Raw genomic sequence first — 20917 nt, 5'->3', positions numbered from 1 at the left:
TCAAACCGATCTTCAGCCTCGCGTCCAAAAAAGAACACCCTTGGAATCCCGCTCATGAGAATTCGGCCGGACTGTTAACTTCATGCGTCAGAAGTTTAGCAACCTATGTCCGCAATATCCGATGTGTCGCTTACAGTACAGCACCCAGTGGACGTATGTGGGGGGACGTTAGAATGCGTGGACTCTGTTCGTGATAGGACCCTCGCGCCACCCGACGTGCTTATTGACAATGCCGCGGAGAAAATGCGTAAGCTGATGGCAAACTTTTTATGTTTGTGGCAACATTGGCCTGATTATATGACACATAGATACGAAGTCCAAGAATCCGGCAGGACGATGGCTTTACTCGATAAGAGAGCTTTACTCTATAGTAACAACTATAGCTAAGCCAGTGCCGTAGAAGTAAAGGCAAAAAACTGAGTCTCGCAGCTCCACAGATTTGTGCGTTGAAATCTTTCTGGTAGCACTCACATGAAACGCGTTGTAGTTAGCGGGGCGCCCCTCATCTTCCGTCCTGTTCGCTGCCATCATGATGTCCACCTTGGGGCCGACCATGTAGCGCAGCACGTGCCAAGCCAGCAGGCGCCTCATGGCCAAGCTCTGAACGGGCCGCGATAAGTACGCCACAAAAGTAAGTGCCTGCTCATCCGCAATCACCACCTCGTTCAAGGCTTGGCTGGAACGGCTGAACGAGCCCAAGAGCTCTTTCCACCGACCTGCATCATGAGGTCCGACCATGCGTGCTAGTGAGGCTTATAATGCGACTTGCATTGTGAAAACAAAATCAACAACCTTAGAAAGCACGCATCGCAAACGATCGATGGATGTACGGAAAGGGTTGTAAGCTTTCTGTTACAGTGCATTGATGTTGCATGTATTTTTTATTTAATAAATATCGCGCTCGAGTGTTGAACAATCAATCTCGAGGGAGATAAGTAAAGAAGAGTTCGGGCAGCTGCTAGCAAGCGCAAATTAGCTTTACGTCCTGTGGCAGCTCAATGGCAAAAGCAATGAAAAACAGTGGGATCTCGATGCCTAGCCTAACACCTGCTTCGAAACATTCAGACCTTAAAGAATGGAAGTCTCTTGAAGCGTCGAAAATCAAGAGTCTTTTTGCGCACAAAACACGGTTCCAAAAGAATGTGCAATTCAAGGCGCTTTTATCCATAACACATACAATTAGATCATGCTAACTCTTTGTCGCAATATACCATTATTAGACGTTCCGTCTTCGCCATGCCTGGCCAACTGCTCGGACACAGAAATGCAAAAATTGAGATGCCTTTCGTTCAAACCTTCCTTATCACCATGCTTTATTTTTCATACGAAGTGCAGTCTATTGTTCTTTGTCATGTTCCACTAGTGGGACTTCGAGCGAACTAGACCGGTTTGCAAACTTCTGGTTACCGGCATCCTATAATTCACAAAGTGGCGACCTACACGTAAATGTTTCTGAAAATTTGGCGTTTGAAGCATTTCTCTTTGGCCGAGTAATATTTTGGAGACATAAGGCTCGACATCACAACAGTGTACCTCAGAGTTTGCATCCCCTGGCGTCTCGCACGTCACATATCTTAAACATGAAAAGGAGCGCACCATCGACTTGTGCGTTCAAAAAAGGTAAATGAGCCCAGCGCATCTTCACACGATCACAACTTGATGAAATACATTTGCAAATTCAGGCATGTTTTTGTCAAAAACTCTCAAAGACAAAAACTCAGCCATTTATGAGTAGCTGATTCTTGCTCACCTGCTTTCACTCCTGTTGCTTCGGCCAGTTTTGAGATGCTAATTCTGGATGGTCGGCTAAAGGCTCCTGTCGTGTTCAGGAAGTCTGAAACTTCGTGACAATACAGAGCGGTTAGTTACGCACGACAACGTAGACGGGTGTTGAGTGCACCGCTAGAATGACATATTCATGTTAGCCATCATAAGCCCTCTTTCGAGCACTGCAGGGCAAGTACGCGTCTCCTGGACATCCAACTACGTATGTTCTGCAAAAATCTGTTAGTGGAAAATCGCAGCAACTACTTTCAATTTCGAGCTTGTCAGCTCCTCGGCTACCAGCTAACAGTCGTCATGGAATCCACTCTGCCAGGGTTGCTTGATTAGGGGAATCCCTGAAAACTTTTCTTCAGGAAAATTTTTGCTCAAAAATTTGTTCTAGAGTGAAAGGGGAACATTTATTTGCTTTTAGGCGCTTTTATGAATTTGCCGAGAAAGAAGCGAAATTCACCGCCACCTAAGCGGAGGATTACAAGTGTATCTGCACGCAGGTCGTCTTCGAAATCCAGTTCCTTTCTTTTATGGCATGTAGGATACGCGGCAGCAGCAAGCCGATGATGAGCTCTCACACGACCATCACTGAGACTTAAAACGGAAACAATGCTAATTCCAGAATGAAGGCGAACAAGCTTCGCCAAAACTACCTCGACCTCTGGAGTTGAAGTAGTTTCGGCGAATCTTGTTCGCCTTGATTAAGGTTTGCTCTCTCTCTCTCTGGAGTTGCGCAGAATATTTAAAGTTGACACCTTTCCTCGTACTTGAATAATACCAGTAGCTGGAAAGTACTACAGTACCATGTCGGAAAGATAAAGTGCGTTAAGTTTTTCGTAAAATCGCACTGTTATAGGTAACGAGGTGAAATGAGTTTTATGTCCGCGAACTTCGATGTGTGCAGAGGGATCAACTCACGTTCTTCGTCGGCATTGACGAGCTGCTCCGCTACCACACTGTCCTCCAGCTGAGCATAGGTCTTGAGACAGAACTGGTAAAATGTTCCAATCTCGTCTTCTTCCAGTGACCGAAATGCAGTGAAGAAGTCATTCACTTCTGGGTTCAGGATGATCTGGAATAAATGAGTCAAGTCATTTGCAGCAATTGTATGAACAGTATGAACAGTTTAATCAGTTCCTTCACTGTATTGCTCTGAATGATGAAAATTTATTAAATAGACAGCAGAACAAACTGTTACAAATATGAAAGCAATTATTGAAGATCTCGATTACGTCCACGTGGATCAGACTGCACTGGTTATCGGCATCACCGCACGCTTTTCTGTGCTTTAGTAAATACGGGACCCTGTTTGTGCTCTGGTTTCAGAGCACACATTTTCACCTTGGCGCCTTATCCTGAACAGAGTAAGATGCATTCAAGAATATTCATATCGAAGTAGTGAGTGTCATACTTAACCTGTGATATACAGTGTGTAAAATGATGGCAGCTGCACACTGTCGTGGACTCTCGTGCACTTCAAATGTTCTTTCCCTCGTGATTTCGGTAGCTTTAATGTTTTAATTTGATTGCAGTTCTTCTAGGTTCGTCATAACGAACATTCGGCTGACGATGACTAGAATGCGAAAAGGCGGATCGATATTCAGAGTTTTTTTTTTCCTACTTGTATACTCTATGGCCGAATAGAGGGTTATTCAGAGGACTGGAGTTTCAGCACATGACCAAGTACGCATTTTTTAAGGCAACAGAGAAACGACAGTGGTTCTCGTCTTTGCTAACACGTGCTCAAGAACAAGAAACTTGAACAAGTGATTCTTGCTTGCGCCGCTACCACCAGGTGTTCCATGGGTCTGAACATCCAAAATTACCGCGGGAACTCGGATTGTTGTGTAACTTCATTGAATTCTATTGCCATCGGAGCTCTTCGGTTGTAAGGGCGGAAAGAATTTTATAGGTCAGATTGTATAGCGCGTAAGGCGGGCAAGATGTCAGTATCAACATCATCGCTCACCATCTCGAGAGATGGTTCTAATTTTTTCTAATTCATAAATGAATGCATTCCCTTTGAGTTACGTGATATTCGGTATTGGCGACCGGCAAATGGCGGCAGATGGTGATGTTCAGGAAATGCGGGTATCATGGCGAAATGAAATACTGTAAATATCCAAGGCTATCAAGTAAAACCAGTTAGTAACCATGCATTGCTGTAAATGGCGAAAAAACTAAAGCACTACGGGACGCTCATCGAACTTTTAAATTTTCAACGAGACGAAGGAATCATGCGAGTAATATATGAAAACCTTTAGTGCATGGACAGCATGGGCAGACTAGGAGCCCAAATGTTTTTCTTTAAAACATATAACACACAAAAACGCAAAAGTTCAAAACCGCAGACCAATGCAGGCAACAAATTGAAGGAAAGAAATGCTAAATTCTTGTTTCCTTCGTGGTTTTTATTCTGCACGTAGGACCGTGCACTTGATAAATCCGTACATGTACATCCAACTTCATCAAGAATAAATAAACTTGTTTACGCCCAGCGAGCATCCTCTAGCGCTTTATCATACGCATTTGTACGTTGCCCCTTCACATGAAAGTTACTATGTAAATATAAGAGTGCAACATTATGGTGAAGACGATGGTTATTTTATTTTAATGACATGAGGACAACTTCACCAAAGAACGCGGTGGCTACGCGGTCTGCATGGGGTCGTCATACGAAGGTGGCTTTTATGGAAGGACAGTACACAAGGGAGGCTGATTGTCCAGCCAGGAATCTAAAAAAAAAAACAGATGGCATGGTGGGACCAAACGTCGAAAACTGCTCGCACAGCGGCTCCGTTGTATACCTCTTAAGCAAGCAAACCCGTAGAGGCTCCCTGAAGACACTCATAAGGGAAGAAATATATGGCATATAGCGTCTCTTCAAATTGACCTTCAAGCATGTTAGGCTTAAGCCCAACAAACCAAGTAAGCTTCGTGCAACTCAGAACGTGTCATGGTGTGGGCATTGTGGCCTCGAAAGCGTATCAAAGAAGATGCAAGGCCAGAAGGCAATCAGTGACCATTTTCACCGTCCAAAAAGACAATTTCCCTCCCCAAAACGCGACCCACCTTGACCACGTATGGCGCCGAGGATTCTCCAGTGACGTCATACTGCCGGGCGAAAGACACGGGAGCGTCCACACCGTACTCGAGAGACAGCTCCATCATGCGGGCGAGCGGATCCTCTGCCGGATCGTCCACCATGCGGCGCTGGTCGAGGTTCAGATGAGACAAGAACAGCAGGATGTCACTGACCCCAGCGTCCGGCTCACGAGAGTATTCGAGACATGATTTGAGCAGATCCGTGCTCTCTCCTTCATTAGAGGCGCCCTGCTGTCTCATGGCAGTGCCGTGTGCTCTGTCCGGCTTGGAGATCACGACGGACCGCACCTGCAATGAAACAAATAATTTTTTGGTGTGCTATTGGCGAGTGCAAAAAGTCATTGTTGCTTTATAAAAAAAAAGAAACGACCATGAGCTCAGTAAACGATTGCCTTAGTGAAATGTCCGCTCCCAAACTCTCCGGCGGGCACATGCATACCAAAAGATTCCACGCAAGTGCGGCATTCAATGGGCAGTTTATGAACACTTTTTTTGCAGAGTTTTAAGATTCCACTATAAAAACAGTAAATCCGAAGATTCCCCCTCGGTCCGCTTGAAGGTTTCTTGAAGTTATTCTAAAAACGCCCCGGATTATTTTTTTTATGGCAATCGCAACTAGTTGGTGCAAACGCAACAAAAAATTTAAAGGCAATTTTGCTGTTCATCAGAATATTCCACGATTCCCATCGATCGCTTAATAAATATTCCACATCTGCCTCAAAATATAAAATGATGTCCAAGGAAGCTAGACTTGAATACAAGACAGAGAACAGGAATAGTGGGACGTGGCCGAAGATCACCTAAAAAATGAATCCTATACATCATTCATGAGGAAGGGAACCTAGGCTTGAATACAAGACAGATAAGCTTTGTAGGGGGCTAGTTGGTCGTGCATGTTGAGGCTGGGGAGTGCTAGATTAAAGACAAAGTGCAACGTGTCTCGTAGTGTTGCTATTTGGCGTTGTCCCTTTGTTTTGAATCTTGCGCTTCCAGTCTCGGTATACAAGACAGAGGACAGGAATAGTAGGACGTAGCAGATCACCTAAAAGGTGGATCTCAATGGAGCTCTCGATGGAGCTCTAATGTGCCCTACAATGCATATACGATTAAAACGGGGCCTTTTCCGACCAAAGATAAGAAGGGCGCACCATGCTACATCCTATGGATCAAGTTAAGCAGGGGTGGATGCAACCGCCTTGCAGTCCTCTTGAGCGGCTACGTTGAGAGGGCTCCAGTGCTTGTTGATAAAGCAGGAGCTACACTGTGCTTGGGGTAGATCGATAAAGAGTCTCGATGATTTCTTTCTTATTTGCTGTGCTTATAAAAGACAGAGAAGATGAAAACAATTGATGCAACCGAGAGTGCATTAGCACCAGTGTCACCCGGCCGGTGTATCAGCTGCCGCTGAGGCCACCAGAGCATGCTCGACCCCGTCCGTCAATCACCGTGTGACACGCCGTAACCAGGCTCCAGTCTCTCGGTCCAGCCAGATAATACCTCCGACCCTCTATTCTTTTTAACGCGACAGCGCTAAAGGCCCCGTGTCGCAGAAAAGCCAGTGTCGTCGCCGTCGGCGACGTTGCCAGTGAGCAAAAAATCCCTCCTCTCTCTCCTCCTCCTCCTCGCAATGCAGGCCACTGCCCCGACAGATAGCACGCGACGGCAGTGCCTCCCGCTTGTCTCGTTCGGGCGCAGTGGGGCCGTGTGGGCACGCAGGAATCACGCGGTGAGCGGCGAACAACGCAGCGCACATTCAAAGCGCGTTCACCACGAAGCTTGCGGCTCGCTGCCCGTTCGTTCGGCGCGGAAGCTATGCTGGCGTTCGTGGCATCGGGTTGGTCGAGAACGATGTGCCGACGAAGTATGACTGCTAATTGAGCCCCGCGCGTTTCGGCAAGGCGCCTGGCAGCGCTTCTACCTGGTTTTCCGCTCCGCGCGTCCGTTTCACCGTACGTAGCCGAGCGATTTGTCTAACGGGCAAGGCGTCGCGCCGAACGGGCGATGGCGTTCCGTGGACGCCCTGTCAGTGCTGCAACACGCTGTCGCGTTGCACTCTTAAAGGCAAAGCTTGAGCGTCCTCCAATTTCTGTAGCGGGAGCTGCACTAGGCTACCAGTCGAGCATTTCGCGGTAGAGGCGAGACGACAGTTGTGCGCATGCGTTACAATGATACATGCGGGAGGAAAGTTGTGCGCATGCGCCGTTATCACGGCAACCGGGGAGGAGGAGTGGGTGCGCCGCGCGCTTCATGATTTCCCTCCCTCCTTTATCCTTTCTTTTACGGCACGGTTCGGGTGTCCCCCGAGATATGTGAGACAGTTACTCTGCTTCGCGCGCTCGCGGCGCCATCTGGCATGACGTCACATCGCGCGGCTCACCGCCGCCGCAGTTTGGTATGACGCCACACCGCGTTCATCATCCGAACCATGCGTCGTCGCATGCGCAGCATTGGGTATAAAAAGCGGAGATGTAATCGGCGGCTGTATCGCAACGCTTGATATGGATGCAGAGAAGGTGAGTCCAACCGCTGCTAAACAGCGGTATAGATAAGAGAACATTAACTCTTCCAATCCTGAGGTTGTCGCCTGGCAGTTGGCTACTCAACAAAGAGAGAATGAGCGTCAGAAGGCGTAGAGAGCAGCAGAGACGCCCGAACAGAGAGAGGAACGCCTTGCCAAACGGAGACGCCAGACTGCCGAGCGTAATGGACGCCCCATAGCCGCCGAGATGGAACCTATGGAAGGCGTCAGTTAACGGCAACCAACCGAAGAGGATGTGAAGGCCCGTCGTGTGACTGATCACACCATTCGAGTTTCCGAAAGTGCATCTGCGATCCGGACATTTCAAGCGGACATGTCTCTCATTGCTAAACATACAGTGCCAACAACAAGCTCAGCCATGGAAACGTACATCCCTCTATGTATATCCTGGCATAGCGGAGCTAAGCCATTGCCAATTTTTTCTTCCCTTCCCTCTGCTGTGAAAGTGGAAAGGGGAATTTCACTCTGCACTTCGCCACCTGCCAACCGAGGCATCAGAAAAACAGACGAAAAGATTTTTCAATCCGAGTGCTCTAATGCTAACGCATTGAAAGATATCTCCGTTGCTAACAAAACAGCAGCGAGCGCCTCTTCATCGCTTACCTTGGCCAGCGGCGACTTGAATCCAGGAAACGGGACCGCCGGGTCACACAAAAAGGTGTTGCGCTCTTTACACGGGTCCGCCTGCCTGCCGAGCGTCTCCTTGAACCACTGCTTGAGGCTCTGGCACAGGGGAGTGCTGCACTTTGCCCCGTTTTTGCCGCTCTGCTCCAGGTGCGGTGCGCGAAGCTTCCCTTCGTATTCTGGTTCTTCAGTATCCTCCTCTTCGGTGTATGGTGGACCAGGCCGCACTCCTTCACCTCCCACCTCCGGGTATGGTGGACGGGGCCGCTCTTCTTCACCTGGCTGCCCCCCTGGTCGGCCTTTCGGACCGTATGTCTTGGGGTCTCCCTTGACCGTGGACCTTCTAGTGTAGTCCGCGGTCTGTTACTCAGATGAGCGCCAGAAAACAGTGTGTAAACCGACATTTCGATTGAGCGTAATGTCTCATCAAGATTACCACCAACAGCCGCCAGGGTACGCATACGACAAGAGGGAGGGTGCTGTTCCCTTTGATCACCTGTTCCGCTTGCCTTTCTTCAACCGGGGTTCACATTTCACTCACATTTCAGCTAGGCTATCTTTCACCCTGCGCACGTTTTTTGGAGGGGCATTTGGGCATTTGCATTTGGCACTTCATTGAAGCAGCTGAAAAATGTGTAGTAAAACTGGGCCGATGTTCGAGCGCCTGACCATTATGGGCAGGGGAAAGACCAGATGTAAGCGGGAAACCTGAGAATGCTTTCATATTAGCAATTAATTACAGTGACATATCGCTATTTTTAACCAACAAAGAATGCGCTAACCTAAAGGGTAGATAAGGATGATCAAAGCTGTCATCAAGGCGACTGTTATGGATGTAGTTGAAGATGTACATGCGTCGGATGTTTTGTGCGGCAACTGCATGTTGCAATAAAGCACAGTTGAATTCAGTTGATATCATGACTAGCCTTTGCATGGGGATAACCGAATGGTCGTAGCCGTACCATATGTCCTCTTTAGGTCAGGCTGGCATGTTTTGAAAAAACCGATAGTTTGCACTTAGCTTTGTATAGGTTTCTCCAGGTATAAACAAGTGCTCACCTCACCCCCATTTTCAATCTTCTCAGGCGTTGTCGTTTCAGGAAGTCCGAACGGGCCTCTCTGTCGGCTGCCTTTGTATGGTTTCCTTCCGGATGACTGGAAAAAAAAACGAGCAGCGCTTGTGCAACCAGGTTGACATGACTTTGAATGGAATCGGTTGGAAAACACAAATTTTCAAAGCCGCACCGTGGGCACATTATATACTGAAACACCAGAGCTTGCCATCTACCTAGGTCATGTAGAATGTCGTCATGAGAACAAGTGGAGATATCGTTGTTGACAGCTGAAGTGTACTTGCACGAGAAAATGCTATTGCTATGTGAGAATTCCGCTAGTTATACTAACTGGAAACAACATTACTGCCAGCCCCCTTGACCAACAGAAGAGCACGTATGTCCACATGCTAAGTAGAAGGTCATGTCTCAATTGCGCGTCATTAATGCATCCTGAACACCCCCTCCCCCCCCTCCCTAAAAAAAGTGACAGATTCGCTTAGCCTAATGTCAGTTTCGTGAGAAGTTGTGGCCGAAAAACTACAGAAGTGAAAAATAAATGCATCTTAAGCTGTCTTGTGGGAAATGTTTTTCCCCGGACATAAGATTGCTGCAAGAACTCAGCAGGATTGCCGTTCAGGCAGCAGTCTGCCGTACCATCTTAAGGTTGAGTCCCATGATGAAAACGATCACCGTGACAAAACTGGCGATGAGGATGAAAGAGGCGAAGATCTCCTTCCAGTGGCGCCGAGTTTTCCTGTCGTAGTCACGCTGAACCATTTCCTCCGAGAGTTTGCTCCATGTACTGTAAAGGTGGAACGACCACAGTGAAGCACCCAGATTATCCTGGAGCAACGCGGGGTAGATAAAAGTACGCACGCTTTAAATTCACCTAAGAATATGGCACACTGAAAGAATAATACTTCTAAAGTGGGTAACAGAAAGGTTTGGTACATACTCATGGACAAGAAACGTCAAAAAGACAAACCTAACGAAAGCACATCTCAATTCACTGTTATGTGCCTAGAAGTAAAATCAATAGTGGCAAGCCACTTTTTAGAAAGGCAACTATGGGTGACAAGCTGGGAAGAAAAATCATTAGAATTTACTTTATCGATAAGTCTATTGAAACCTGTAAACACCAGCCCGTAGTGTTGCAAAGCAAACAACCTCTTTTCATGGAGTGCAAGTGACTTGTGTGTTAATTTCGTGCTTTGTGTGGTACATTTCCCATTGAATTCGTCATTCAAACTTCAGATCCGTGAGACGCTTGTTCGCTCTCATAGCCTTCCTCATCTTAAGTTTTTTTAGCGTTTTAAAGACCCAAATTTATAAAATCGTCATGCTGATCAGGCGCTCAGAAGGCCAGTGGCTGAGATTCCGCTTATTTGATGAGTTCAAGTTGCTCGAATTAGGAAAAGGGTGCGTATTGTGGCACACTCAGTATGCGCCGCAAGCATGAAAACTACTCTTAAACCCAATATGAAACCTAGCACTATCTTGTTAGCCTCTGCAAATTATACATAAAACTCGTTGGAAAGCCTTGAATGCAAACAACTGAAATACGTTTTCAAGTTCCTCTTCATTAAGGTCCAATTTAAACTGAGAAAGAATGCACGAAGGGACTGAAACAGGCCCTGCTTTGTAGTGTTTAAAAAGAACGATTATTTTATTCCTCCTAAAACAACGTTCAGCAGAGGGTTATTCTCGAAGTGAGAATTTCTTCTCACTTCACCCTAGTCTCTCTATACAGTGCTATAAGAAATACCTGCTCTGCAAGAAAAAGTACCGCATCATCAAAAAAAAAGTTGACATTGCAACAAGTTGCTATTATTCCTCCAGTCTGAGCATGGAAGATGTGAGAGAGGTTGATACTTCAATTCAATAGATAGCGCCGAGCATGCGAGTATAGCTGCACACGCTTAATTCGAATGCGAATATTTAAATTATGCTCGAGTGACACTTCAGGTGCTGACAGAATTCATAAGGTTTGCCTTTTCAGGCGGAAAGTTAATCTGATTCTCAATAACGGTAGTCACCAGTTGTGAACTAATAAAAAAAATCACCTTAAATGCACGCGTAAATCACGAAGCCACTCTGATTTAATTCATGTGGTGATTGTTAACGCTCAAGGAAATCTGAGGGCAATCAGGCAGAAGCACGAGTCCCACCAACTCAAACCCTGTGGAGCAAATAAATGAACACGAGTCCAAAGTTCACGCTAACAGCACACACCTGAGCTAGTTTTTGCCTTTAGACACCAATGAGAGATGGTTCTAGCATTAAAAGACAAAGGAAGATAAAAGAATAGACACCAAAATCACTGGACATGCATTCATGTTGTCTACTTTTGCTTGTATTCCAGTCGCTTTGCGCTTGTGCCAGGTTTCATTGTATCAAAATGAGCGACACATGTGAAGCTAAACTTAGTCATCGGTCTGTCTATTTGCGGTTATATCTTAACCCTAACAACGCCGGTTAGCATCGCTCTTCGCTCTTTCCATTCATACGACTTTTTATCACCCTTCTGCGGACGCCACACTCAAGCCGCTGTTTCTTTGCTCCACCATGCTGTTGCAAAACACCCGGCAGTTCAAGAACCGCGCAGTCATCCACCGATGACAGTACCACAGATTGGCCGCTAACTTCATTCGATGTGTCACCGATTCTCTTACCTGAGCGTTGACGGAGAGGGCGAACGAGACAGCCAGAAGATGCGAGGCATGCTCCCAGTTGAATAGACTTCGAAATACGCACAGATAGAACAGAAACCGAGAACGGCGTTCAGAGATGGCGGCCTTCAAACGCAGTCAGAGAGATTCGGAACGGTCACCGGTGGCGCGCGCTGGTGTTCTGATTTTTCTTCTTCGCCTGTCCAGGATAGCACAGTTGGGAGTTGTGGATTTTCTTTGTTTTGCAATGGGAGGTTTTATCGTTTAATAAAGCAGCTGGCACTGAATTCTTTAGCACAACTGCCGAGTGTTTCGACTACGATGTCTTAGCGATAAGGCCACAAGCGTAATTTCAGATGTGATTTCAAAGTTAATAGCTTTATTGAATTCACATTTTATTTCGCCGTTTTATGCTTTCGGTATAATTTTTTTCGCCGATCTATCTCGGTTAGAGATTACAAATTTCCGCCCTTAATTTCTTACCTCTGATGTTCCACTAATTTACATGTGTGTTCCAGTGTCCAGTTGTTTTCGGCTGACTGCCGATTTTTATTAATTTTGAAGTCACACCCCATCCCCATTGCACCGGGGCATGTTTTGTCCATGGCACGATCAGCAAAACTTGGGGTTTCTTTGAGCTATCCACTTGCGGTTCTCGGATTATCACTTCAACAGATGGCAAGCGCCATTAATGTGTTCTTCATTGAACCGGATAGAGATTCTCATGTTCTTAAACAGGTCGTGTACAGTTTACGTAATCTGCAATGAAATGCCCAAATCTGCCCTGTTCTCAAGGTTATTCGCGTGTAACATTACGCAACCAACATCTGTATACAAGGTGCGTGTGAGGCGACAAATATATGATATCTTCAGCCAGTGTAGCCAATCATGTTTGCGTCCCCGAGATTTGGCCTGAATCGAATTAATCGCGGATTATATATTTGCTCATTTTCAATTCACACTCATAAGCACTTGGCAACCATGTTCTCATAAGTTACAAATTGTTGACTTGACTTTCTTCTGGCTGGAAAATTCAAGGAAATACGCTCAATAGCAAAGATAACCGGCGCCGAAAACTATCCAACAAGGGTCTTTATAAGAAAGGCTGAGAATTATTCTTCAAAAGCTCTCGTGAAGCATTTCCGCTTACCACATCCTTATTTTCATGTTTGCTGCCAATAATGAGTAGCAAGGCTAGGGTTATGTAAGTTTTGCTTGTGTTCTTGATACATCTTCATTGAAGGACAGCGCAGAAAAAGACGAGACACTTGAAGGAACATGCCTAACCTCTCGCTCAGCTTCAGTGCTCTTAATACTTTTCTGCTGCACTCTTCACAGAAGGCGTAAAATGGTTTCACATGACAAAAAAAAAACTGCGCATATACCATCCTTTCACGGTGTTCGGCGAGGAAAGCAAAGTTTTGATGTAACGCCGTCGACACTCGCGTTAGACGTGCATGGGAGGTGGCGGAGGAAAACTTTTATTTTTTTATTGTAAAAAGATTACGGGCCCCGCCTAGGAGGAGCGTCTAGGCCGTGGCCCCTGCAGTGACTTTCGTAAAAGAACCTCCTGATATGCTCCTTATAATTTTGTGAAGATTTAATAATCAAATCCAAAAAATGTGCTTTTTTCGATCAAACAGATATTTTCTACCCCTCATCCCGTTTGAGAAAACAATGCACTCTGTCGTCCGGCACTTGGCTTTCTTGCGCATTGGAAAATAAAAGGTTTTCTCTCTCCCTCTTCTTCAATTTCGGTCTGGTTTGGTTTAGCGGGTTTAACGTCCCAAAGCGACTCGGGCTATGAGGGACGCCGTAGTGAAGGCCTCCGGAAATTCGACCACCTGGGGTTCTCCAACGTGCACTGGCATCGCACAGCACACGGGCCTCTAGAATTTCACCTCCATCGAAATTCCACCGCCGCGGCCGGGATCGAACGCGCGTCTTTCAGGTCAGCAGCCGAGTGCCATAACCAATGAGCCACCGCGGTGGCTTTCTTCTTCAATTTCGTGAGTGCTGTGACTCATTCAGAGATAAGGTTAAAGTAGGCACTGCTTCGAGCCAAGGATCCCGCGCTGCTTTGAAAGACGAAGTGAGCGTGCTCCTTGCCCGTGCTTCTCTCGCCGCTGATCTCACTCAAGCGACCTTCGCCCTGTGCTCAGGACTTGATCTTCCCTGCGCTCAAGTCAACCGCCGCAAGCTAGCCACCTTCACGTGTTCCTGCCTCTCTCCTGCCTCTGTTCCTGCCCGCTGTGCTACCTCCGCGGGAGACCGCTTGACTCCAGGCCTAACCCTCCTGCAATTCGGCTTTTGAAGCAACCGACGCTTGCTTCTTAATACATCTTCCGCCATGGTCGGTGAGTTTTACGCTTTCGGTTAATTTTTCTCGCGTGCAGCGCTTATTGCTCATTGGAATTTGGCCACAGCAGCTCTGCATATAAGAGAGCTGGTGCTCGGGTTCAGAGGTCATTCCGCCTGGGAAGGAAGGTCGAGATTACGGTGCCGGCAGCTGGAAAAATAGCTCACAAGGCATTTTTCGAGAAGTTTGACCCCATTAGTTGATTGCGGTCACATCACAGCACACAGCCAATGAACCTACACTGCGGGTATTTTTCGTTTTCCCAGAACACGCTGCACTGAATGCTGCCGGCAGCCGGCAATCAAACACAGCCCAAGATATCTCACAACGCTACCCGAATGCAACACACTCTCAAGGGGAACAAATCTTGATTTATCCTGTTTTCTTTTTCTATTTATAGAAACAAAAACAAAAAATCCTTCTCGAGTATGGCTGTGGATTTCCCGTGACTAAGCGAGCCAATAAGACGACACTGCCGGCATCCTGTTTTTCGGGCGATTCTGCACGCTTCCGAAAATATAGCCACTTCCGAAAAGAAATGCGGAGGCAAGTGGGCCACATACGATGGGCCTCTTATTTTAATCAGCACAGCACTTTTATGCGCTCAGAAATGCCTCCGTTTTGGTACTTCACGCAATCATTTCTACTATATGTCAGAATATGTTTGAATTTTGCTATTGATCAAACCAGCTGGACATCATAAACGCTGATTAGGAGAACCATTCCTAGAAGAATTCAGATCATTAAAGGTTTGAAATATAAAAATTACGGGAATGTTCGGTCACTCGCATTGAACGCATTCACGCCATGAAACTAGGCGAGTTTAAGCCGATGGGTCGCCTCAGCAGAAATGGTGCCAGCAGTCCTGGTCATTGCTAAACAAATTCAGTTCGCTAAAAACCACGCCACTATTCGGGGCCGTAAAGCTACGTTATGCTGATGACCATTCGGTCTGTTCACTTCGTAGTCACAAAGCTACGCAGAGAACTCTGGGTTTTTTTTTTGATATACGGTTGTAGACTTTCTCCCGCTCAAAAAAAAAAAAACAGCGGCACGCCGTCGCCTCATTGGTGTAGTGGTTTTTCGTCACTAAAAACTCGACCATTCACCACGAACACGGGGTCCACAAAAATATTAAGCCAGCTGGCCTTTACTGACAAGCATGTGCATGTGCTAAGTTTTAATCACTACGGTTCTTTCATTGTATTTCGGCGCTGCTTGTGGTTCACTGCCTTTCAGATGCATCCGAAGTGTCCCAACGTAAGTTTTCTGCTATCATATTTAACCATCGCTGCGACAAATGCACCGATTTCTCTTCTGCAGTACGAATTTCATCACAAGCGCACGCAGGCCAGCTAACAGCGTCATTCTGGAATACTTCGGCTAGGGTTAGTGGCAGGTGTCCCGCAGATCCTAACAAGAAGGACACGGTATGAAGAAAAATTTTGCAGATTTTTTCAAATTGTTGCAGTAAATACGTGTCCCCTTTTGTGAACATTGTGAACAGATAGGTATTCGCGCTTACATTGCGAACTGCCCATCACTTCACAACTATTCCTCAGTTAAAAAAAAAAACAATGCGCTCTACACAGTGCCTTAAAAATTAGTTGAACATTTCAGCTTTGTCTTCTATATGGCGCGAGAGGCGCGTCTGGTCCTCCGTAAACGTACATTTACTCATTACCATGCACTGGTAAAATACCACTTTATGTGAAAGACACACGGCATGCATATAAGCCCCTATTGTTACACAACCGTACAAGCATGCTGTGCGTGCAATAGTTAGTAATGTGTCTGGCTCGGTGTACCCTAAGGTCGTGGTTCGAATCCCACCTGAAATCTAAAAATATTGAAATATTTAATCGAGCGAAGTGATTTAATTTACACAGTTAAATAATTCAGGAAATGTCGAGGCTTGCAGTTCACATAAAAAATCAAGTATTGATTTTTATACATCTCATGTATGAGGATTACTTGAACGTTACGTCGCTCATTCTTTCTTAAAAAATTGAAGAGCATTTTGTATGTAATTTGAGCTGTTTGTTTTTAGTTTTTTGCATATTCATATGGAGTCAATTCCTGTCTATGTATCTTCTGCTCAATCTTTCCTTGCCCTGTAAAGGAGACTGCGGGCTCTAGTGAAGTCGCTTGCCTCTAAAGCGACTTTTACTCGCAGTTTCCTCCATCACAGATGGAAATAAAGAAGTTATTATAATTATTATATTACGTGCCTTATTTTAATCTTATTCATCACACGTGTGAAGTCCGGTTTAACGTAAGCGTTATGGGTGTTTGAAATTCCCGCAACAGGCCCTCTCGGTTGATCACAATTTTTCGCTCATGGCCTACGCCGAGAACCCCGCTTTTTCTTCGATGCGGAACCTTTAAGCTATCGCTTAAAATTCTTTGCACTCCATGCATATATCGAACAGGACCTGTGCCATGTATCAATGCCCGAAACGGTCAGGTGTGGCATGAGTTCTGCAAGCATGGCCGCCGGCCATGGGCTAGAGATACGCAAGCCCAATAAAAAAAATGGACATATCCCTACATTTGGCGTAGAGAACTGCGCAAAAAACCAGCATGCTGTTAATTTAGACTGCCACTTACAACAGTGTATAAAGCGAACTCAGTTCTTCTTGCTGGTGCTGACTGTGCCGACATGATGCGTTTGTCATCGCTTGGCTCCTGTCGTGTGGGAGCTTGACGCAACGAACAAAACCTAAAATTTATGGTTTCCCTCCATCTGCCCATACTCTAAGAGCGTTTGTTTCTTCTTGCCCTCTAGTGGAGCCTACCGGAAGTAAGTCATTGATATTTATTTATTCGCTGTCTTTCCTACCAACGAAAGACCACGCGCGTTTGAACACTGCATGAAACAATAAACAATTTAGCAAGTTCGTTTTCTGTCAGTTTAATTTGCTTCTTTAAACGCTGACACAGCCCTCAACATGGGATAAAAGTTACCCCCCAATCGCATCTCCTGAAAGAATTCGGCATATCATGACTTAATGTAAAGAGTAAGGGCGACAAGAGCACCGACTCCGCTGATGAGGGGGGAACAGTTTTGCTGCATCGTAGAAATATTAGTAGGGTACGCGATGGGTGAAATTCAAAATTGAATATTGTTTCTCGAGGAAACGAAATGGCGCAGTATCTGTCTAACATTGCGCACCCGAACCGCACCGTAAGGCAAGGAATAAAGGACGGAGTGAGAGAAAGGAAGAAAGAGGTGCCGTAGTGGAGGGCTCCGGAATAATTTCGAGAACCTGGGGATCTTTAACGTGCGCCGACATCGCACTTCACACGGGCGCCTTTTGGGTTTCGCCTCCATCGAAGCGCGGCCGCCGCTGTCGGGTTCGAAACCGGGAATTCCGGTTCAGTAGCCGAGCGCCCTAACCCCTGAGCTACCACGGCGGGTCCGTTAGATGGCGCTTAGATTTTATTTCGGCTCTGGTTGAACGATACCATAGCGCGCCGCTACTCCTATGGCTCCATGGTGCTGAGCACCGACGCTTTCTCCTCCTTATCCTGCAAGCGCGCGCATGCGCCATAGCAGGCGTAGCGGTTGTCGTCAGCTTCGTGGCTCTCCGAAGCTGCGTCTCCTGAGTCTGCTGCGCAGCTGGTCTCCACAGCTTTTCGTTTAGCCGCAGAGTCAGCAGCTGGTGCATCACTGTGAATTGCTCCATAAAGGTTTTACTATGGTCACAAAGACAGACAGAACAGCACACAGCAATCTTTCCGCTTTCCGCTATCCTTCTTGCAGAAATATTCAGAGTGAAGTAAGTGTGGTGGGCCAGGTGGTGTTGACACTGCACAAAAAGTTTAGCGAGGACAGAAGGACAGACAGCAGAGTACGTGCTGTTTACTCTTACGTGTGACCTTATGTCCGCGATAAAGCGTTTAGTAGCAATGTGCCACCAACTGGCCGACCACTCCGCACTTCACTGTGGATGCTTCACGAAGGATGATAGAGAAAAGGGAAAAGCACGTAGAAAAAGTAAGCCGTATTGGTGAGCCAAGGGCAGCGGAGGGAGAGACTACAGCGCAACGCTGAGCTTCGGACGCGTGTTGCGAGTCGGTGTAGCAAAACAGCGCATGCCGAATGCATTGCGACAAGCCAGACTAGGCGTTCTTGTCTGCCTTACTCGTGGCCGAATGCAACACCAAACAACAAATATTTGCTTTCTGCCGCGGTGGCTCAGTGGTTAGGGCGCTCGACTACTGATCCGGAGTTCCCGGGTTCGAACCCGACCGCGGCGGCTGCGTTTTTATGGAGGAAAAACGCTAAGGCGCCCGTGTGCTGTGTGATGTAAGTGCACGTTAAAGATCCACAGGTGGTCGAAATTATTCCGGAGCCCTCCACTACGGCACCTATTTCTTCCTTTCTTCTTTCACTCCCTCCTTTATCCCTTCCCTTACGGCGCGGTTCATGTGTCCAACGATATATGAGACAGATACTGCGCCATTTCCATTCCACCAAAAACCAATTATTAATTATTATTAATTATGTGTGTTGAGAAGTAAAATCGGGCAGAGTTGAACAAATCCTCTGGCGGTAAAAATAAGAAAGAATTTACTGTACAACTCCTGCAAATAAAGGTGAGTAGAATAAGCCGCATTCTTTTTATTAAAACCTCTGTTCGGTGTTTAGGGAACCGTTGTATGAAATCGGGCTTTAAAGCGCTCAAACGCGACATCGTTTAACGTGAACTGCATCAGAATCCTGAATACGAATTTCCAGTCATGTAATTCACATATCTTCAGACATATTCCATATTAAATAACGAATTCAACTGCTCACAAAGGACTTTGCATATTTTCTTTGTCAGCTGAGGAAAAGTAAGTAAAGGCACATCACTGCCGTGTTTTGTTCTTAGTGCGCTTCGGCGTTCAGATGAGCATTATATTTGAGTATGACTAGGAATCTTATTGGTCCGAGTCTATACTATGTTTAATCAGTAAGAGATATAATCAGTGCAAATCATGTCGAAAAAGAGGAAAAGATGAAATAATGAAAAACAGAGTTAAGGTTAGACTTTAACCTTGTACGTTAAGGCGGCCGTTACAGGTGCACAACCGAGCTCGATTTATCGGCAGTTTCCACCATCAGCAGCCTGCTTAGAGTTTGCCTCAGCGCAGAAAAATGAAATTTAAAACTGCCCCTATTAATAGCACCACAGACATTGGCAGAAAGCGGCATAAGGCCCCAGATGGTGCGGTCCAGACAGGACACGGCAGCACATGATATCAGTTAGGCGTATGCCGAGCAAGGGCGAAATGCGAGTTTAGTGCATTTGTTAAACTGGCGTGTGCGCAGTCCGTAAGATGGGCAATGCCATGTGCAAAAGAAGCCCTAAGTCAGCTGACAGCTGTGTGGTTGGAGTGCGAAGCATGACTGGCGAAGCTCGAAGAGCTCAGACTCGGAAATTTCATTGCAAAATTGCAGTGTGCCTTGCTTCACACGGAAGCCTTGGTGCTGCTCTAGCTTACGTGACTTGCTACTGCTAAGCTTTACGGCAGCTATCACTGGTTAATATGGAGCAGCTTTTTGTTCTCTCTTGCGGAATATCTTGCACTAGTAGATTTGCATCCATTTGGAAGATGCGAAGCTATAAATGGCAGAGGTTAGTCCCTAGAGAGAGACTGATGACACAAATATTAGCCGCTTATCGAGGTAACCACTCAACCGTCAAAGACTAATTTCGAAAGCCATTATTAGCAATGCTTCTCCAAGCGTTTGGGTCGTTTTTGTCTAGCAGTAAACCGCGCTCACTTCATAGCGGTTCTGCATGGTACGGGGAGGACCGTAGTTTGATAACCTGCTGGCAGGAGCGGATTTCATCGCAACTCAGATGATTTGTTTCCGTCCCTTCCAAGCTTGCCTGTGTCCCTGAGATGGTATCATTGTCTGCTCGGATAAAGCCGCTGGTGCAGGAAACATCCGTAGGCAACACATATTTCGGAAGGAAATTAAAAAGGAAGCTTACGGCTGTCGCAAAAATTGTCGCTAGAATGGTAAGAAAAAAATTCTGGACGGTCGAATGAGACCTCAGAAGATCGCAGTGCTGGACTGAAAGTTTCAGGCATATACGCCTGGGCATGTTCTAGCTACTGCAGTAAATGGGATGAGTATCTGACAGTAGATAGCAGGCGTGGCCTCAGCAGATGTGCCACACACTGCACCAGGTCTATAGAACATAGCAACATGCCAAACTGGTGATTCATCTTGAAACATCAGCGTGACAGACGTAGGCGAAAAAAAGACATCACGAACGGTGACTTGGTAGCATGAAGCAAGACGTGAGATGTATTCCACTCAACAGGCGAACATAAAACAAAATTGAAGGGACAATTAAAATCCGTCTTAAGGGTGTGAGGAGATAACTTTAATGAGCTCTTTAAAAAGCGGTGAGGGGACCTCTTTGCCTCTCTCTTTGCAGACAAGGACACGGTTCTTTCTTCCACCATCATATAACTCTTAACCTAACCATAGGAATACTATGCGAAAATAGTCACTAGAGATCCATCCCGTGCAAGTACTTCTCTGTCGCCTAGGTCCAGCCTACATGCCTATATAAGCGGAATCAGTCATTCTCTACATTCATAGACCGCGGGGAATCATCACACCACTCCTGGCTCAGTGGTGCAGCGGTTAAGCGGTGCGCCGTTGCCCTGGTTGGTGGCTGTTTTAAACACAACCACCGATGGGGCTTGTGCGACGCTGGTTGCTCTTCCCAAGCCGCCTCTTGCGCGCAATCATTAATAAACCGCCACCTGCTACAATGGC

General features: G+C 46.4%; 1 protein-coding gene and 1 long non-coding RNA gene across 2 annotated transcripts; one reads left to right on the top strand and one right to left on the bottom strand.

The window, feature by feature from the left end:
• Positions 1–52: 52 nt before the first annotated feature.
• Positions 53–11926, bottom strand: LOC144101712 (uncharacterized). The gene is made up of 9 exons (XM_077634847.1): positions 11772–11926; positions 9754–9901; positions 9104–9199; positions 8024–8404; positions 4849–5169; positions 2695–2848; positions 1751–1840; positions 472–716; positions 53–103 (listed from the first exon to the last, which is right to left on the bottom strand). The coding sequence occupies exons 1-9, from the start codon at positions 11819–11821 to the stop codon at positions 53–55; spliced, it is 1536 nt and encodes a 511-aa protein (XP_077490973.1). The 5' UTR covers positions 11822–11926.
• Positions 11927–13876: 1950 nt separating this feature from the next.
• LOC144100329 (uncharacterized) lies at positions 13877–16935 on the top strand. The gene is made up of 3 exons (XR_013307617.1): positions 13877–14125; positions 15367–15387; positions 16916–16935. It is a non-coding gene; the product is annotated as an uncharacterized LOC144100329 (long non-coding RNA).
• Positions 16936–20917: the final 3982 nt, after the last annotated feature.

This window comes from Amblyomma americanum, chromosome 8, assembly GCF_052857255.1.
Source record: "Amblyomma americanum isolate KBUSLIRL-KWMA chromosome 8, ASM5285725v1, whole genome shotgun sequence".
NCBI lineage: Eukaryota > Metazoa > Arthropoda > Arachnida > Ixodida > Ixodidae > Amblyomma > Amblyomma americanum.
This window is presented reverse-complemented; position numbering and strand designations above follow the sequence as displayed.